The 19,862-nt window shown below is 33.7% G+C and overlaps 1 protein-coding gene across 2 annotated transcripts; it reads right to left on the bottom strand.

Moving 5' to 3' along the window:
* Window positions 1-9,835: 9,835 nt before the first annotated feature.
* On the bottom strand, window positions 9,836-11,882 carry LOC128243885 (uncharacterized). 2 transcript variants are annotated; one of them, XM_052961871.1, is made up of 3 exons: window positions 11,690-11,882; window positions 10,863-11,454; window positions 9,836-10,766 (listed from the first exon to the last, which is right to left on the bottom strand). In XM_052961871.1, the coding sequence occupies exons 1-3, from the start codon at window positions 11,690-11,692 to the stop codon at window positions 10,621-10,623; spliced, it is 741 nt and encodes a 246-aa protein (XP_052817831.1). In that variant the 5' UTR covers window positions 11,693-11,882; the 3' UTR covers window positions 9,836-10,620. The 2 variants fall into 2 exon arrangements, with proteins under 2 accessions (XP_052817831.1, XP_052817830.1); XM_052961870.1 differs by having other exon boundaries at window positions 10,863-11,535.
* Window positions 11,883-19,862: the final 7,980 nt, after the last annotated feature.

Consider the following 19,862-nt stretch of genomic DNA (forward strand, 5'->3'; position numbering starts at 1 on the left):
TTAACTCATTACAACATGTCCTGTTTGACCTGATAGCATACAGTTTTCCAATGTTATTTTCCACGAAATGCAGCTCATGTCAGTTCTGATAAAAAGTCATTTTTGTGATATAATTGTTCAGTCGTTGATCCAGGTCGATAATAGGCAAATGACAGAACTTCGCAAATATATATTTGGTTAATATTTCACATTATATTCAGCCATATGAGGTGTTTCTATAGTTTAAAGTAAATTATTTTTCAATACTTGGCATTTGAACATGTAATTGATAGATTTAAAATAGTCAATGTTTTGTTATGTTTCACCCTAAAAATCGCACTGCTTACAACACGATGATTTCATACTTTAGGTATGTTATACTTTGATATAATAATATAAGAATCAGTAATTCTGGTAATTTTGTTGAACATTTGACCAAATTATTGACAAATCCAGAAATTGTCATTTTATGTAATGTTTTAAACTTCACAAAATACGATGTTTCTATACTTAAGATTTGCTATAATGTAATATAATACCATTTAAATAAGTAAACGCAATAGTTCTCGAAAGATGAAATGAACGAAGTTTGTAATAGGTTGATGTGGTCAAGTTTGATTAGATAAAATAGTTATTTGTTATGTATAAATGCAATAAAGCTTTCTTCATAAGGTCATAAAATGGATAACATTTGGTACTGTTTTCCTTTACCTGAACCAACGGTGTAGAATGTCATCAATACAACAAAAAATTACTTATCGCAATGCGTTTTCATAACTGTCTGTTTCGTAGCTGATAAATAGTAATGTTCCGTGTGCTCGAATATAACCATTTTTTTGAAGAGTGGTGTCCCATTGACAAATACACACCTTTTTGTAAACAAATCTGTTTTTGTGATTTAATAATGAAAAATAGAATGGAATACTTGTCTTCTTGAAAACAAAAAGGACACTTAGTTACAAGGTAATAATACAAACAAAATATTGCTTTGAAAACAGTAAAATAATGACTTTGTAAAGCATTTCGTTAGACCATTAGATCGAAGTCACTGATGCAAATCGATGTTGTAAAACAGCTTACGTAACAATTGGTTATCGATAAAGTTAGTTCAGTCTAGCAATATAATACTATAAGTATAAGAGAGGGTGAAAGCAGCGTGAGTGAATTCGATAATAACACAAATAGTATCAAAAATTGTCGACAACACGATAGACGAAGCCTCAGAAATGAAGTAAAAAACAGAAGAAAAGTCCACAGAAACACAAGAAAAAGAAACTGTTTCAGAAAACGACGATTATGAAAATTTTACGGATTCACAACCGTTCTCTCTATAAATAAAAGTCAAGAAGAGCTGAAACATATGAATGAAAAATTGAATGAAGTTGTATGAAAAAAACAGACGTTAAAAGAGATTATTAAAGAGATAGTGAGTGAGGTGAAATCGGAACTCATCAATGCGTTTGACGACAAGACCGATAGATTAGAGTCCAGATTATTTGATATCGAAAATGAAAAAGACAATTCTTCGAAAACAACTTCAATCCGACAAGAAAAATCAAATAGTAGTTGGCTTATTGCTGGAATAAGAGTGAGGTTGTGCACACGAACTGGTTTATACCACCAGTAAATTAACATTTTACTGACCGTCCAAGGCGGTACCCAATCTCATTAAAATCATATCGTGACGTTCACTTCATTTCGTAACGTCGTGAAGCGTGTATTGGGGATCTGATTTTAATAAGATTGGGCGGTACCTAACAATCCTTGATAAACATACCTTGTTTTATATATATAGTATGTATGCACTGTGCTGTTTGTGGAATTTTGTGCTGTTCTTCCATGTTTCTTGTTTGTGATTTTTTTTTTATGTGCTATGTCTTTGGCGTCTACCTAGTGCCATTACACCGGGTTTATGTTTAAACTGTTTGCTACTGAGCTTGTTTCTGTAGTTTTTCGCATACGTATTAAGAACATACGGTGTTTACACTAGAAGGTAGGATAAACGAACTTGAACAATACTCTAGAAGAAACAATGTTGTCATTACGGGCATTTAAGAACGCAATGAACCTGAAACTCCAGAAACAACAACAAAATTTATAGTAAAAAATTAAAATGAGAAACTTGAAGGTTTTAATTTACATGAAAACGATATTGATACGTGCCACCGACTTGGTAGACCTGGACCAAAACCAAGGCCTATTATTGTGAAGTACGTCTCAAAAATAAAACGCAATGCCCTCATCAAGCCAGAAAAAAATTCAAAGGGACCCTTAATTTTATAAACGCGGACCTCACACGCCTGAATAGACACGTCTTGGGTACTATTAGGAAAACCCTACAAAACCCTGAACGTGCGACAGAAAGAGCTTGGGCATGGGAACGGAAACTCTTTCATAAAAGACAAGACGGGAATATTCGCCAGATACAACACCGCGATTACAATAGTTGGATGGGTATCAAGTAGACTACACGCGTGAGGAAAAGTATTGGGAGACATTATCTGTGATGCTCAGTGTACTCATACAGCAACTGGAGGCTATTGATTGACTATCAACAGCAGTATGCTTATAAATGCATGTGATTTAAACCGCTTGATATATTGAATACCTTTTGATGTTTTAATATAATGTTATTAATTAGGTGATTTCATATTGGCCTAGATATTTGTCTGTGGTTAGCTGACCGAGGAAAAATAACTGGGCCAATATGAAATCACCTAATTGATAAGTATTTTATTAATTAACTATTACTATTCTGGTTAAAAACATTCTCATAACTTACCGTTAGTCCACATTGAAGCCGTATTTATCCCTTATTCATTCATGTTGTCTGCACATACTTATGAATAAAGCACTGTACATTGTAAGGAAGCATGTCTTTTTGTCTTAATTTCTTAAATCGTTTGCCAAAAAGTCAAATGTTTCACCTTCGTCGTCCAATTTGTCGGTGTACAAACTCATGATACTATCAAAACAGTAGGAAAACGTAAAAAAATGGCTACCTTTAAAAATATTGTCCAGCATATTTCTCATATAAAGCGAGTTTCGACAGCCAATGAAAATGGCCCATTTTTCAAATCCTATATTAGGCGAGTTTTGTAGGCAATCAAATCGGAGAAAACTCATATTAGCCGAGTTTTGTTGATATTGGCCGAGTTTGGTCGATATTGAGCGATTTCTGGCATATATTGCATTCAATTGCCCGGTATTGGTACCTCGGTCAAAAAAGTGATACTAATATTTGATTAATAATATACAATACAATGAATGGGCAATAGAATTGTACGCGTATACAACTTAAACAGCGTATTCAGAAATGCATGTAAACGTGTAAATTAATACAAGAATAGAAAATAAAAAAAATAACTTAACATTTTATTATAAATTGTTCGATACTTTTGTTTCTACCCATTATTGCTTAACAAATATGCATTGTGCAATGTGACTACCACAGCTTTAACTTTCCGTTTTTGAAAGGTTATGCTTAACTAAAATGAATATAGAATACGCTTATTTACTGACTGCAATTGACTTTTTAAATATAACACATTACAAATGCATGTGCAGGACCTATACATGTGTACGACCTAAGTTATATGGACACTACTCTAACACTTAACAGATAGACATATTTGAAAACTTTGGTTATATTATTTCCATCATATTGTCAAGAAACCCTTTTTCTGTGTACTTTATCAATCTACGTTTAGTAAAGTTTGTTATGTACATAATATTTGTATATCTATGTTTTATATTATACACTACAAATAGAAACGGTAAGTTATAACAATATACAAAGAACACAGAGAAATTGTACAAACTGCAGTCAAAACCAAATAGAATCGGAATACCATTTTCTTTTAGTATTCCAAAAATTCCGGGATATACGTAAACAATTTCTTAAATAATACTATTGCCAATGGCCTAATATACACAAGTTTGCAAAATTAATATGCGAAGAAACCATTAACACAACCATGAATATGGCAAAATATATATACCATGCAAATAACCATAGAACACACATGACATTATTCAATTTCACTAGAAGGACAGTTTACATATGAATTATATTATAAGAATTATTGCAACGTACAATAAATTGCAGCAACTAATTCACTAAATGAAATGTCATTCGAAATTTTATAATACTTTTCATTCATAGCAAGTTGGCCAGTTGTAGTAATAAACACGAACATACATAAACACGAATTGGCTTATGATATTCACGATTGGATAAATACTACTCCTTTAACATCTGTAAAACAAACATTCGGACTTTGGTGAATATCTTGTTTAAATTTTTGTTCGAGCAAATTGCTAATGACAAAATGATTTTATATAAGCATTCAAGATTTATCTTTAATTGCAAAATAGTTCACTACTACTGATTAACAGTCATTTATCGTTTTGTTCACATTTTATTATTATGCTTTTCGCTAAATGTTACCTGTTTGCTCGTCAACTATTTGTATGCTTTGGGCATAATTGCCTGAATGCATTCAAAGTTGTTGTTGTTGTTGTTGTTGTTGTTGCTGTTGTATATAAATAGTTCAATGCTTTGCCTATTAACATCTTTAATAATTATGTGAAATAATAATTTGTGAATTATGTGTCTTAATTAACATATATGATTATTTCAATCAGCCTTTAAGTGTACTAAGTATTTTCATCAAACTGCTTGATCATACTTTGTCTTTATGAATCGTTCAAACACGTCAAGTTGAAAGATTAATATATGAATTGCACTTTATATTTTTCGTTTTGAAATACGGTATTACCATGCTGTTATATTATACATGTTGTAAACTCAAAGTCGCCAACAAGTAAATAGCTGTATACGTCTGAAGTGATTGCATATAAAGTTACTTTTTGGCATTTTGGGAAAACACTCTATTTAATTGTTTTGAATTTGTTCGATTGGAAGGAAATGGCATTCTTGTTATTGTCATAGGTTGGGAAAAGAACACACATTAAACTATCTCCTACTACAACAGTGAACGTTATCAAACATAATATTAATATCGTACCTCGATATCACTTTTAGTATATTTAACAAATTGTTTCCGGTGTTCCTCGCTATTTCAGAGATCGTTATGTACGTTTACTTATTGCATTTGCGAAATATTTCCTATTTCTAAAATGGACAGGAAATAAATATTTAGCATCGAAAGAGAGCCAAACTGTGTGGAGAAGGCAACATATCCTTAAGCATTGAGTTATGATCAACCCATTGCAAATGACTTTTCACATGGTTTTATCAATACCACATTACATTTAGCCCCAGAGTCACTCACATATGTACGTTTTATCATAATGCTAAGTACCATGATGTGAACTACGATGCCCTCTCTATATCAAAGATTGCGAATGCTAATTCAGACTGATATTTTGCTTAATTCTAAGTGATGCACAATAATTCATAGTTGTTATACTTTTCAATCAATCCAATACCTGCACTCTGAGAAATGAATTCCATTCAATTACAATATATAGATATTTCTGCTTGACTAAAAAATTGCTGACGTCCGGACTGATGCAACAAGGATTCTATGCAAATTTGCGGTGTTAATCTTCAAAGTGAGTGATTTGTTTAGGACAAACGTGACATACCTTTTTCAATGTTAAAATAAAATAGGTTAGAGTTTTGAGAAATGAATGGTTGTCTTATGCGGGAAACATTAGACATAACATTTCTTAAAAACTAAAGTGTTGCCTTTTTGCCTCTTTTCATATAATATGCAGGCATGGGTTTACTCGAAGGTATTTTTATATTATCAGTATAAAAATCATTACTCGGATGTAATTCCACTGAATGTACTATACGTTTTCTAAGTTGTTTTGAGGTTCAAGGCCTATTCATTTGTACATTTCTTTACAAAGTGGTCGTTACGAAACGTTTCATGATACTTTTTTCCGTATGCCGGACACTTCATCAACTCGTGATTTGTCCCAATTGATTGTATTTCATTATCGCCTTTTGATCACTTTCTGTTGACACACTTCAAATACATGTCACACGAAGTAACTTTCATTGTATTTACATTATTGTCAGATTATTCCGATATTCTTCATATACCAATAACCCTCTCTCAAATGTGATATTTTCCTTAACAAGTGCATGGTCACCTTTGACGCCGCAGACGATCCGATCCCTTATTGCTGAAGCTCTAACTTAACCAAATCCACTTGAACTGGCTAAAATCCGATTAATTAGTTCGATTAAGAAAACACAACGGTCTTAAAAATCATCACAAGCAGGTCGAAAATGTAACATTATTTGATAGTTTTCGTATTTAGTGAATATCAAAAGTTAATACTAGTTAATTTGGCAAATACAGCTTGTAAAACCACAACAATCGGTGACAAAACAACCAGGGCTTTTAATGCAGCACGAACAATGTGGAAAAAGCCCAAACCGAATACTATTGTCACCAGAATCATCTAAAGAATATTAAAGTATGAAGTAAAAAATAAATATTCGTATGATTTTTAAGTTAAAGTAAACTTCAAGAAGTGAACGAGGAGACATTTGTTATTGTTATTACAGAGCTTAAGTTACAAGGAATTTGATACTGTAGGCGAAATATTGTATACCATGTGACATATGGTTTTCTATCATTTTGTTATATAGGAACCAGCGAGACGAGAAATGTTTTGCATATCGAATTTATTCAGCATTACGCTACATAAATACGTTTGCTTATCAATAATATTACTTTTCAGATATTTTTAAGCTTTTATGATATAGAAGATCTTTGTTGAATATGGTGTAAGATCGTATTTTGGGGGCTTGATAAATTATACTTTAATGCATTGGATTGTCTTTATTATTGTTTTATATTTCAACGTATCTTCAGGCACAAATTGAGCATATTCCATGTGTAAGTCAAGTATCCTTAGATATGTCATTATGCTTTTTTAATTATTAATGAGATGTTAACCTTTGTGCAATATGTAAGAAAATTGTTAATATAATTACTACGTTTTAACTTTGGAGGCAAGAATGTTGTTTGATCTATAGATATAGAAGCCTTTGTCCAATCATCACCGTATTAAGTCAATAGTTTTATTGGCAGAATATCTCAGTCAGGTTTGATAACCATCAACGTCTTCATAGTCACTACAGTAGTCGAATTGGCAAAACAACTGTATTTACAGTTCCCGTCTCTAAACTTGGCCGACATACAGCTTGGTGTCCTAGCATTTTGCGACAGTTGTTGCTCTTGTTTATTTTATTTTTAAAGTAATCTATGAAAGATCTCGTTTGCTTTTTGAATTGACTCACGTGCCATCACATCTAAAAGTGACCTTAAACACCATCATGTAACCACAACGTCTAGTCACATCTAGATAACGGCTGCCATAAACAGCATGATATAAAAGCCGATCAGGATGCGATATCCCATCTCTTATCGAATAGACTCCTTGAGTGTAAAGCATATATACACGGAAAACAAGTGTCCGATGGAATTGTTCAGCAATAAAAACTTGACGCCAGTCAATAAAGTATTTTTTTCAGCGTCGTTCGGTATGACGCAGTCGGTATAACGGCGTCGGGGATTTTAAATTCGGTACATTCCGCAACCAAGTTTGGGTCCAAGTCATATTTTAGCTGGGTGAACGGCCGTATACTGATATGTAGTTTTCATATCATCTAATTAAATATATCAGCTGCTTTGCTCTGTAATACACACACCATTTTACATTGCGACCAAACTAATATTAACTATAAGCTTACAGTCCATAAATATAGTGTATGAAAGTCTTAATTTATTGAATCATGGACATTCTCAGAGAAAATGGTATCCATTTTCAAGTGTATTACAAATGTTTGCATTCTCGTTCATTTCTTGTTATTGATTGGGGCGTCAGCCATCTGCCCTTTACTATCTCTAATCTTTGTGAAGCTACTCTTAGTCGTGTTAATGCTGTTCTGAAAGTATTGGTTTGTGTGATGTTTAAATAAAACTGATAATCAAAATTTGCAAATGGGATATATGTTGACGCCTTTCATGATTCTCGTAAATCTTCATTCCATTCTTGCTTGAAACAAGTTGAAGAACACATATGAAAAGAAGGATTTTTTTAAATATTAAATTATTATTTTGGGCAAATTTTTGCAACATTTACTTGTCCAAAAGTGATGAGTTTAGGTTTCATCAAGAGGAAAATAACTACCCTGATTTAAACAATACTTCCTCAAGTTGATATTTCCACTCCTATGTGTGCAATGAAAATATCAAATAAACATTTCAATGTTGTAACTTGTACGTAATTGTTCGTTGATTTACTTGATAGATTGACTCATATGTTTTAAAAACACAGCTTGCAAAAAAAATAGCAAAACATCGACCCTCTTTCGATCATTTCGGTATTAAGGAATGTGATTGTAAAGTTTCCTCAGTAAATAATTTTTCTTCAGATTTAAAATCTTATGTGATGAAATGACAAAATTATTGTAGAAATATTGAAAGCTGAGACAGTCGCAGGATTGGGTGATTTTACAGATGTGTCGTTATCTGAAACGACTTAATTTATGTTTGAATATTGAACTTAGAATTGCATTTTATATCATAATAGTTTTTATTTACAACTGCAGTCGAAATATTGATGTATCTCTACACATTTGTGTAATAAGGTAAATGGGTGAGAAAAAAACAAGATTGCAGAATGAAATATGTAGAAAAATACAGAAAAAGCGAAACAATGTTTCAAAATTGAACATTTACCGTATCTAGGTCAATACCAAAGTTAGAACAAGTGAAATATGAAGTATAGTATGGTAAGAATGAAACTAATTTGGGCGAAAATTTCAAGTTACGCTTGCGTTACTCCTGTGTTATTTATGAGTAACTCCTTCATATCAACAGACCTGCGACATACTTACGAATTCGTTTCAAATATAACAAATATAATAATAGCACTAATAAAGCAAATGTCTTTATTGTGTTAGTATTTTTAATAAAGGCATTTCATGAGTTTTCACAGCATGGTGTTGATATGCGTCTCTGTGAAGTTCTAACGAGATGGTTGATGTGGTTGCGTATTATGCCAGTTGTGGACATAACGCATCAGCTTTGCTTTTATGTTTGCTGTTAATATTTCACCGGGTAAATTGCAATGTCGTTTTGAAACCGTTTGGTTGTGCTGATTGCGAATAGTGACAACCTTTAATGGTATACATATATTATTAGCATTTGCCAAGTGAGTAGTAGACTATTCAGCGTCAGAAAATGATACTTGTGTAAATGAGATTTTACACACGATGTGTGCAAACATTACCAAAGAAAACTATATATAACGCATGAATTTATTTCAATTTTACGATCAAATCATGCTCAATCTTAAAAGGGAAGAGACCTTGTATTGCAATTAAATAGTCTAGTCAATGATATATGCACAATAAGTACGTGCGGTAGTTCAGAGCTTCCTTTAAAATGCAAACCGAAAATGTACTCAAGAACTGTTGTTGTTTTTTCAAATCGTCTGATAGTACAATGTCGTGTATAAAATACTTACCGTGCCAGTAGTTGTCATGTTGCCTCATGATTTTACTATATTCAGTACATAGTGTCTGCGTTCTGCCAATTTTAAGGATTGTTTTAATGCCGTTTAATGTTTGGTCCACATGTTAGACTTTCATCCTCTATACGTAGTTGACGGTCTAGTAATATAGACGTCAATGTTATTTCGCGTGTAAATCGGTCAATTAACTATGGAACACTTTTCTATAGGGAAATTATGTAGTGGACAATAGCCTACAAGGAGTAAACATATAATCTTAATGCGATTTACCTCAAACATTGTTCTCAAATGATACATATCAGGGAATAGAAATGACTCAACACATATAAAATATGAATAACGCATAAACATGATTCAAAATATGCATGCACGATCGTTGTTATAACAGTTTATCTAAATACAGTGACCTTATTCTTTTACTACAAATTCAAATGTACACATAAAACAAAATCGAAATTTAAACACTATTTCAATTGAATATTATTCAATTATCACAGCCTTCTTTACCTACTAATCACGAAACGTATATATCATTTTATCAATTTAAATATATATAAATATATATAAATATGTTGTTTCATGCCATAAGTAACATTTTATAAAATGAACGAAGATGACACCAAGTGTAAGTATTTGAGAATATTTCGACTTTAATTCCGTCAATATGATTCCTTTCGTGCTTTTTTTACCCAGTTACAAAAGCGCTACAAACATATTTGAGCGTAGTATCACAGTTTTGTGGAAACATAATAATGGATTTCCCATTCAAAGCAAGTGCGTCTTTACATTTAAACAACACATCTCTAAAGAACCTGTCTACAGAAATTTACAGCTTATCATACCTGCATAAGAGGCTTGCCCTTATGTTACAGTTACAATAGCCGTTTGATTTCACCTCATTATTGCAATATTATGATCGAATAAGAACCTTTCCAATATATTCAGAGCAAATAAAAGTGAAAATTACTGTCTGTAACAACAAACTTGGCAATATGTCCAAGAAGTAACCCGAAGTTGCTTGCGCATACAGAATGTATCCTGGCCGTACTATGAGTAAGACAATAGTAATGTATAAAAGAACGGCAACCATGTCGATTAAAACACATTCAGTCACTATGTTGGACAAATAAACACCTCAGTAAGGCTTTTACTTTTGAATTTTCGACTAGTTGCATGTCTCTGTATTTCTGATTGTAAAAATGGCGTAGATTGCATTGTGTCTCTTTCAAGCAGTGTGATGTCGAGCAGAGAGTATCCGGCTACGATGTAAGATTTGATAGATCTTGTAAATATTTTTATTTCAAGATGAATAATAAAATCATAATTCAAATAAATTTATACATAAGTTAGCATACCCGTTTGTTTTGTCCTGTTCCTGCAAAGAGCAACCAGCACGGTGAACATGACGGGTAGGTATATCACTAAATATTCCACCAGAATAGCCCATCTTTCCTCGTAAACGTTTTTCTGACACACGAACAAGAATACGGTAAAGTGCTGACTTCCATATGTCCCAAGCGTCTCAAGCGAATGTTGTGTAACTGGAAGTGGGCTATTTTGCGGCACAATCTTGATTACGGAAAAACTTCCTGTGATGATGCAACCAAGTGTGCCTGCGTATGCTAGACACGAAGACATCGACCGTTTAAAGTTCTGAGCAAAAACATAATGCACGATTAACACGAGCACAACCCCGTTGGCAAACGCCTCCGTCATCGAGTAATCCAAGCACGAGTCGACGCTCGGAGGTCCCTGTTGTACGCGTCTTTTCATGTAATTTTCAGCAATTGTCAACATGCGCACGCTTGCGATCAGATGGAAAAATCCAGAGAGCACCACTGCGACCAGCGTCGTGGTATTTCGGCAGTACTTCCGCATTAAGACTAGATGACCGACACAGATGGCGCCGGCCATGAGGGCCGTGAATATCAAGCCGCTCTGAAAGAGCTGAAAGATGAACATCACATGACTAAGGTCGTCAGTCTGCTGAGATGCATGAAGGGTGGTGCCCTGACCCATGTATACTGTCTGTAATGAAATAACCAACGAACTTTATAGGTATACAACGTATGGTCCAGTTTCAAGTCAAATGATAACCAAGCGCCAATGAAACTGTAAACACACATTAATATTCGAAACAGTTCGCATGTATCAGTTATTAAGGTTTGTGTGTTAAACTTACCATCCGTTCGTGAGTGTTTATATCCGTTCATATTGTTAATACAATAATCGACTGAAAGATTACAGCCGATTAAATATTTAAAACGGCATAATTATAAACGTTCAAAAACTATTTTCAATACTTAGTTAAGTTACTTTGGTATTTAAATGTAAACATCAATGCATTGTAGACATCAATGCAATTTGAGTGTTATTGAAATAGTTGGAAATATGATACCTTTAACAGTAACCCAAGCTTTTTAAAGCGAATTTATTTGCGATGCAATTAGGATTCCAGTAGTATATATTATTATCCGGATAGAATATAACACTTTTAAAACACAATTTACCGATTAAAACAGAACCAAATTAATAGATTTTTCTCGTTCACGTAAACTTCGATAACGTGGATAAGTTATTTTCTAATTTGAGCAAGGCAGGACAAGATCTGCACGAACGTTAGTCGTATCAAAACCAAACGTAGCAAAAACGTTTCCAGCTTTCTTATTTGATGTTATTATTTTATTAAGTCGGATTTTGGAAGATTGTAAAAGCATGTAAGTTTCAAATAGATAAACCAACAAACAACTTGATTACGAGCAATTATGCAATTCATGTTTTTATTCCTAAAATATCAATGCGCTGCGCCACAGGATGAGGTAAAAAAGTAAAAATAAAGTTATTTATTTTGCATTGTTCCGTAATACATTCATTAACTTTCCTTAAAAGCTTAAACAAGATACTGCAAGAAACAGGTTTATTACTTGCAGTCATACAATTCATAAATTAATCAATTTCAGCGTTCTGCTCCTCGCGGTCGTGAAAAAAAGATATTTGGAACATTATTTCATTGTTATTTTTTTTATATCCGTCAAACAACGATATATATGGAGAAAATGAAAAATATAGCAAAATATATCAATTCCATATAAGGGCCCAGTAGAGGTCTAGGAAGTTTTATCAACAAAGTGCATAACCAAGTGAAAGACCTTGGCTTCAAACCATATGAGAAGTTGTAGAATTATTGTGTTGTACCGGTCGTGGATTTTTGTAGCTCAGTCTGGGGAATCAAGCAGTTGCAACCCTCAGACAAAGACCACAATTGCGCAATGAGATACAACATTGGCGTACATAGATTCGCCCTAGTTCCCACGCTTACTGGCGACACAGGACGGATCCCAACCCGTTACCACCGATGGATCAACATGCTACGCCGCTGGAACAGGCTCGTGCTTAAGGACCGAAACAGACCGTGTGCCCAGACGTTTGAAATGGACTATTACAGTTGTTTATGCCATTGGTCAAGCGAGGTAAATGAGATCATGACACACATAGGGCAAACAGACAGTTTTGATGTCAAATCACCTGTTGATCTCTCAAATTTACAACATCTTGTGCGGAACCATTAAATAAACATTTGGTCAACGGAGGTTAGTTCTATTCCGAAATTGAGAACGTAAACAGTGTTCAAGCCGATTGCTATTTGAACTTTGGCACAGTTATGCACTGGTATATTATATTTTAGAATCGAAACCGGGCGGTATCTATTTAAACCTGCAGATACAAGACGTTGTAGGCTATGAGATGCCTAAGAAGCTGAGAATGAGTGTCATTAGTATTAAAATGCGCATTGTATACTAAAACAAGAACTTTAGTCTTGTGATTTCTGAATATCATTTCATTAATCTTACTTACATTGAAGAATAAGCGTTTCCGAATCGTCGAACCAATCGTTCCAGTTAGATCGCTCGTGAACAGTAGCCCTCGGGACCTGCAGGCGTACGTTTACCATTTTAGCTACCGTTCAATTACTTTCTACAAAGGAAGCCTTACAGTTTTAAGTTATCAACAATGTTTTTGTTTGTGTACCGTACTGGTATATGTGTTTTGTGCATTAAAACTTTCTGTGTGAATATTAATAAAGTTGAATTTTTATTCAAATGGTAATAGAATAATACTATCAGTCATGTTTCCCCGGTCCGGATAGAAAAATCCGACCCGAGGGCACCTGCGTTGCCCTGTTATGAGGCTTGCCGAGTTACCGGCTACGCAACGTGCCCGAGGGTCGAATGTTTCTATCCGGAACGGACACGCATGATATTTATTTATTCTAGCATACCTTAAATAACATTTTTTGTTAAGAAAATACAAAAAACAATAACGCATTTTTGTACATTTCACCAAAAAGCGCGTGGCGATGATGTTTACTGACGTATTGGTGCGCAATAATTTGTATTTACTACATACGTCAATAAGTTCCTTCGATATCACGTCTTTTAAGGGTTATTTTGTTTTGTTTTGTAGGTATATTTTTTAGTAAAGTTAATGTTAATGGAACTCATCTATAGAAATCTTATAATTATGATTGCATAAAGTGTATAATAAAAGAAATAGAAAGTATTACATCTGCGTGCCCATCTGGCATGGGAAGATGCCAGATGGAGTTTTCAAGCAAGGCTAAATTCACCGGAAATTGAACAAACTGCAGTCGAAAGCAAGAATCGGAATACCATTTTCTTTTAGTATTCCCAAAATTCCGGGATATAGGTAAACAATTCCATAAACCATACTGTTGCCAATGGCCTAATATACACAAGTTTGCAAAACTAATATGCGAAGAAACCATTAACACAACCATGAATATGGCAAAATGTATATACCACAAATAGCTTCAGAATTTAACACACATGACAATTTCATAAGATGGACAGTTTACATATGAATTATATTATAAGAATTATTTGAAATTACCATACATTGCTGCAACTAATTCACTATGTATCCACGGTTGGAATATCATTCAAAAATTTATTATACTTTTCATTCATAGCAAGTTCGCCAGTTGTAGTAATAAACACGAACATTAATAAACACGAATTAGCTCATGATTTTCACGATTGGATTAATACTACATCTGTTAAAAAAACATTCGGACTTTGGTGAATAACTTGTTTAAATTTTAGTTCAAACAAATTGCTAATGAAAAAGTAATTTTATATAAGCATTCTAGATTTACCTTTAATTGCAATATAGTTCACTACTACTGATTAACAATCATTTATCTTTTTGTTCACATTTTATTATTATGCTTTTCGCTAAATTTTACCTGTTTGCTCGTCAACTATTTGTATGCTTTGGGCATAATTGCCTGAAATGAATTCAAAGTTGTTGTTGTTGTTGTTGTATATAAATAGTTCAATGCTTTCCCTATTGACATCTTTAATGATTATGTAAAATAATAATTCATGAATTATGTGTCATAATTAACATATATGATTATTTCAATCAGCCTTTAAGTGTACTAAGTATTTCCATGAAACTGCTTGATCATACTATGTCAGTATGAATCGTTCAAACACGTCAAGATTAATATATAAACTGCACTTTATATTTTTCGATTCGAAATACGATATTTTTAAACCATGTTGTTATATTATACATGTTTTAAACTCAAAGTCGCCAACGATTAAATAGCTGTATACGTTGTTGCGATTGCATATAAAGTTACTTTTTGGCATTTATGGGAAACCCTCTATTTACTAGTTTTGGAATTTGTTCGATTGGAACGAAATGGCATTCTTGTTATTGTCATAGGTTGAGAAAAAACATACATTAAACTATCTCCTATTACAACAGTGAACGTTATCAAACATAATATTAATATCGTACCCCGATATAACTTTAGCATATTTAACAAACTGAATATGTTTCCGGTGTGCCTCGCTATTTCAGAGATCGTTAGGTACGTTATTTATTGCATTTGCAGAATATTTCCTATTTCTAAAATGGACAGGAAATAAACATTTAGCATCGGAAGAGAGCCAAACTGTGTGGAAAAAGCAACATATCCTAAGGCATTGAGTTATTAATCAACCCATTCCGTTTTTGACTGTCGTTCTACATCAATGACTTTTCTTATATTCACACATCCATATTTATGCATTCAGAAAAATAGTATCTTGATTATAATGATTAAAATTCAACTGATAAGGTTGAGCTATGGTCATACTTATGCTTAAATAGTGATGTTAAAAGTTATTGTTCTATAATTTTATTTCTTGTAACATTCACTTTCAATATTGAATATATTTTCTTTGTAATCGGATCGGTCGCCTAGGTGAGAAACGTTGGCGATAACAACTGAACGTACAGGACAACCGGATGTCATAGTTTGAACAGGATGCATACTGTATTTTTTTTCTGCTTTTTTAACAATTTAAGACCTCTTTGAAATTTCGCGTTGGTATTGTTAACAGTTAACATGCTTCCTTAAAGTCTGTGGGCTCTGTCTGACTTCAATGATACAATTTATTATCTGAAGTTATGATAAGATAAGATAAGATAATCTTTATTTAAAGTCGGTTATGATAAACATAAATAACACCAGCTGATAGCTATTTTCCGATATAATAGATTATCCAATAACAGACAAACAAAAGACCTGAAAAGATTCAAGATCATAATATCACATGTTAAAATGTTAATACATAGGCTGCAATAAGATTATAGTGTTACGAGCCAGGCGTAACGAGAAAAACAAAGCCAGCAACAAACTTTACAAAATTTATTATGTGAAAGTTACAATGTTGAAATACAATTTGAATACTTGTTTTACACTTCCAAATAGCTTGAATAATTCCAATCCTGGGTTATGTCCTTTTTCCAATTTTAAATATTTATACCAAAAGCTACAGAAACAAGCTCAGAAGCAAAACGTTTAAACATAAACCCGGTTTAAACGGCACTGGGCAAACGCCAAAGACATAGAACATGAAATCACAAACAAGAAACAGTGAAGAACAGCACAGTGCATACATACTATATATATATATATATATATATATATGTATATATATAAACTAGTATGAGTATGCAATGTGCACTGTTAACAATATGTATGCATAATGTACCAAGTGAAACTATATATTGACATCTTTTAATCCAGCAACAAGTATTCAAAAGAACATATGCATCAATAACAGGTTTTCAATAACAAAGTTACCCCAGATAACAGTCACTTTGGCACCCTTGTCCTTACATATATTGTGGTATGAATGTTGTGACTTTTTTACAGTTTTTAATGAAATTACGTTACAATTGGTAGAAGTGACAAGTAGTGCAAGCAATTGTAAATATAGAGATGTAGGCCTTGTATTTGTCAAACACTACATAATATTGATGCACTTTAGGTGAACGCTTTCTGTCTCAAACTGCTTAAACAGATTACATAGAAAATTATAACATTGATTTCAGGGACGGGAAAGGTAGCATCGTTTACTGTAAATCTATATCATCAAAGTAGTATTGCTTCCGAGAATGCCCAAGTAATAGTGTCACGTTTTGGCCGCATCGTTATGCCCTGTTTTTTACTCAAACTATTTGCAAGTCTAAGCCGGGTATCACAATGTGCCACGTTGTTGCCATAGGCTAGCAATGTGTTAGACACGCTGTCGTTTCGTTGAAATCCCATTTGACACAATTGACAACGAATTTCAAAGTCAGAGTGTGTCTCATTGTCGCTTGGGTGTCGCCACGTTTGTACACGATGTGCTTCGATATGCATCGCTGCTGCAACGCTGCAAATGCACGTAAATTTTTAACACGTTATTTACTTTCTGACTGGCTAGCCTCATTATAAAATAAATAATTACTGATTTGACCTCCTGGTAAGGTACATTTGTCGCACATGATCGTGGGACCCGCTCCCCCGTCTTCTTGTATCCTCTTCTCTATTGAGCAGTAACATGTTTTGCAGCATGTCTTGGTCCAGGGCTAAAACAGCATACGCCATTTATACATATTATCAAGAGGTTCAACACTTAGTCTTAGCAAAAACAAAATGATTTGCGGCCCTGGATAGAGATGATTATATGCGGTCTCTGGCGGATGGCAACAGACATCCTTCTCGCGGCAGATCATATAATATATGGCGAATGACAAAGTATCAAAACGTACCAAAATATAGCAGAAACGTACCGCAACGTCAAGCAATGTAGAGCTTCGTAGCGTTACGCAGATCATAATGGAGTACCACGTATTACAAGGTATCATAACGTGACAAAGCGTGGCATAACGCGTAACGAGGAACGAGGCAACAACATCGCATAGCGCAGCATAACGTATCATCAAAGGCAAAGGGTGCATCAATCGGCGGGGCGCGCTATATTCACGTTATTTTAAGTTTTTGCTAGGTTTTTGCTTCATTAAACTTCGATCCCGCCACTTTGTTGCCATGTTGTAGTACGTTGTTGGGAAACAGCAGCGAATTTTAAACATATTTGAAATAACAATTTCTAGAACAGTATAATTGGTCACGTTTTAGCCCTGTTCGTCTACGTTTGCTCTCGTTGTCAAGATTCAAAACATAGCTAAACGTGGCGGCCGGAACCTGTACATTTTGAATGGGGCAGAATGTTTCATTCCCATTACGTATTGTCGAGAGCCGATCTAATACAATGAGTCTGATTTTAATGCGATTGTCGGTCACTGTTAGCACTGTTAATATCGCGTATGAAGCTAAATGCGTAAAATATAAGCCATTTGCGTAACGTGTGAGCACTATTTGTAGCTTTTTACTTGACCAGCTATGCTACATGCGAAAAAAGGCTTAATTGTGGGACATAAACATATGATAGGTGTAAATGTTGAGTTCCTTATATCAGAATTTTAATATAACAGTATATAGTAAAAGAACCATAACCCCTAGATCTATCTGTCACCAATTGTTTCCCTTGATGAGAAAAAAAATATTTATGCTAAATATACGTATATCGGAGTAGAAATTAAAAAAAAAACATTGACCGGCGATAACCCAGGGGTATATTTCTTATTTAAAGTACAATCAATCTGGCTTTATTTGAAACCGGAATGGTGATAAGTCACATATGGATGTGTTAAGATAGGGCCATGACACTCCATGAATTTACAATTTCAATTCTTATGTGAAAAACTACAGAAACAAGCTCAAACGTTTCATAACGCAGAAGGGGAGTATCTCTCTTCCGCATCCATCGCAAGCAATTGATGTGTTTTGAGGCGGTGGGGAGGGTGTTCCGGAGAGGGCCCTGAAATATAATTGATAAAAATGTCAAGCACGATGGGTAGTTTTTCGTTGATCTTTACTTCAGATTAATTCCCTTGGAACTATCATATTAGTTATGCACTTTTGGCGCACGATGTCAAATTCGAAGCTCAAACTACATCGAAAACATTTTCATTTAATCTTTTGACCTATTTTGCTATCTAACTTATAACTGCAGAAATTTGATATTGACCTTGTGCATAGAATTTGCAGAAAACGTATCAATAATGTGCTTGGATTGCCTTGAAAAAACATTTTGATCTACTTTCATATTTGTGACAATTATGCATAAAAATGATTTGTAAAATAATTATTATTGTTTTTGAATGCATTGACAAACAATAAAGATTGATCTGGGTTTTTCAAAGCTACAATTAAAATGAAAATTCCAACCGTGTTATATGGCAGTGCATTCTGTATCAAAGGCTGTAGTCTAAAAATATAGCTTGATGATGGTAAGCTCCGGTTCATATTTAGTTTATGTTCTGTTTTTTAAACATATGTGTGATGCGTTAGTGATTTATGGAAATACATTTATGAAAATGCATAAATCACAACTGGGTGCATTTACAGTTACAATTTCAATTAGGGTCAATTACAGTTTTAATCAAACGATGTATTGTGTGCTTTGACTTTTTATGCATAGTAAACTGAAACTATGTTGATGTTATTTAAAAGTGATTATGTGAAGTAGAAAAAAAGAAAAACATTTACGAATCAACCAATACAGATATTGCTCTTTTGACCTTAGACATGAAATATTCGGTCATTTTATTGCCTATTTAGGTCGAAATAAGGCAACACACTTTAAACTGCCATACCTTGGTTTGTATTGTAAATAGGATACCTAATCCCGTGACAGAAGTTTATCTCACATGCATTTAACACAACCTTTGATGATAGAATAGCCATTTGCATGTAGTCACTTCATTTAAAAAAAACTCGAATATGCTGATTGTTAGTCATTACGTGTTATTCAATTAGTAGTTAATTTTGAGTTTGGTACTACGTGTCCTTTTATTCGTGCATTGGTACTGCAGCTATTTTTCGCTTTGATTTGATCGATTGTTGAATGAAAAACAGTATATGGTCAAAAGAGTGGACGCGACAGCAC

Source organism: Mya arenaria, chromosome 8 (assembly GCF_026914265.1).
Source record: "Mya arenaria isolate MELC-2E11 chromosome 8, ASM2691426v1".
Lineage (NCBI taxonomy): Eukaryota > Metazoa > Mollusca > Bivalvia > Myida > Myidae > Mya > Mya arenaria.

Coding starts and splice junctions, on each gene's coding strand:
- LOC128243885 (XM_052961870.1), bottom strand. Junction 10,767..10,862: donor GAACAGGACAAAACAAACGG/GTATGCTAACTT, acceptor CTTACATCGTAG/CCGGATACTCTCTGCTCGAC.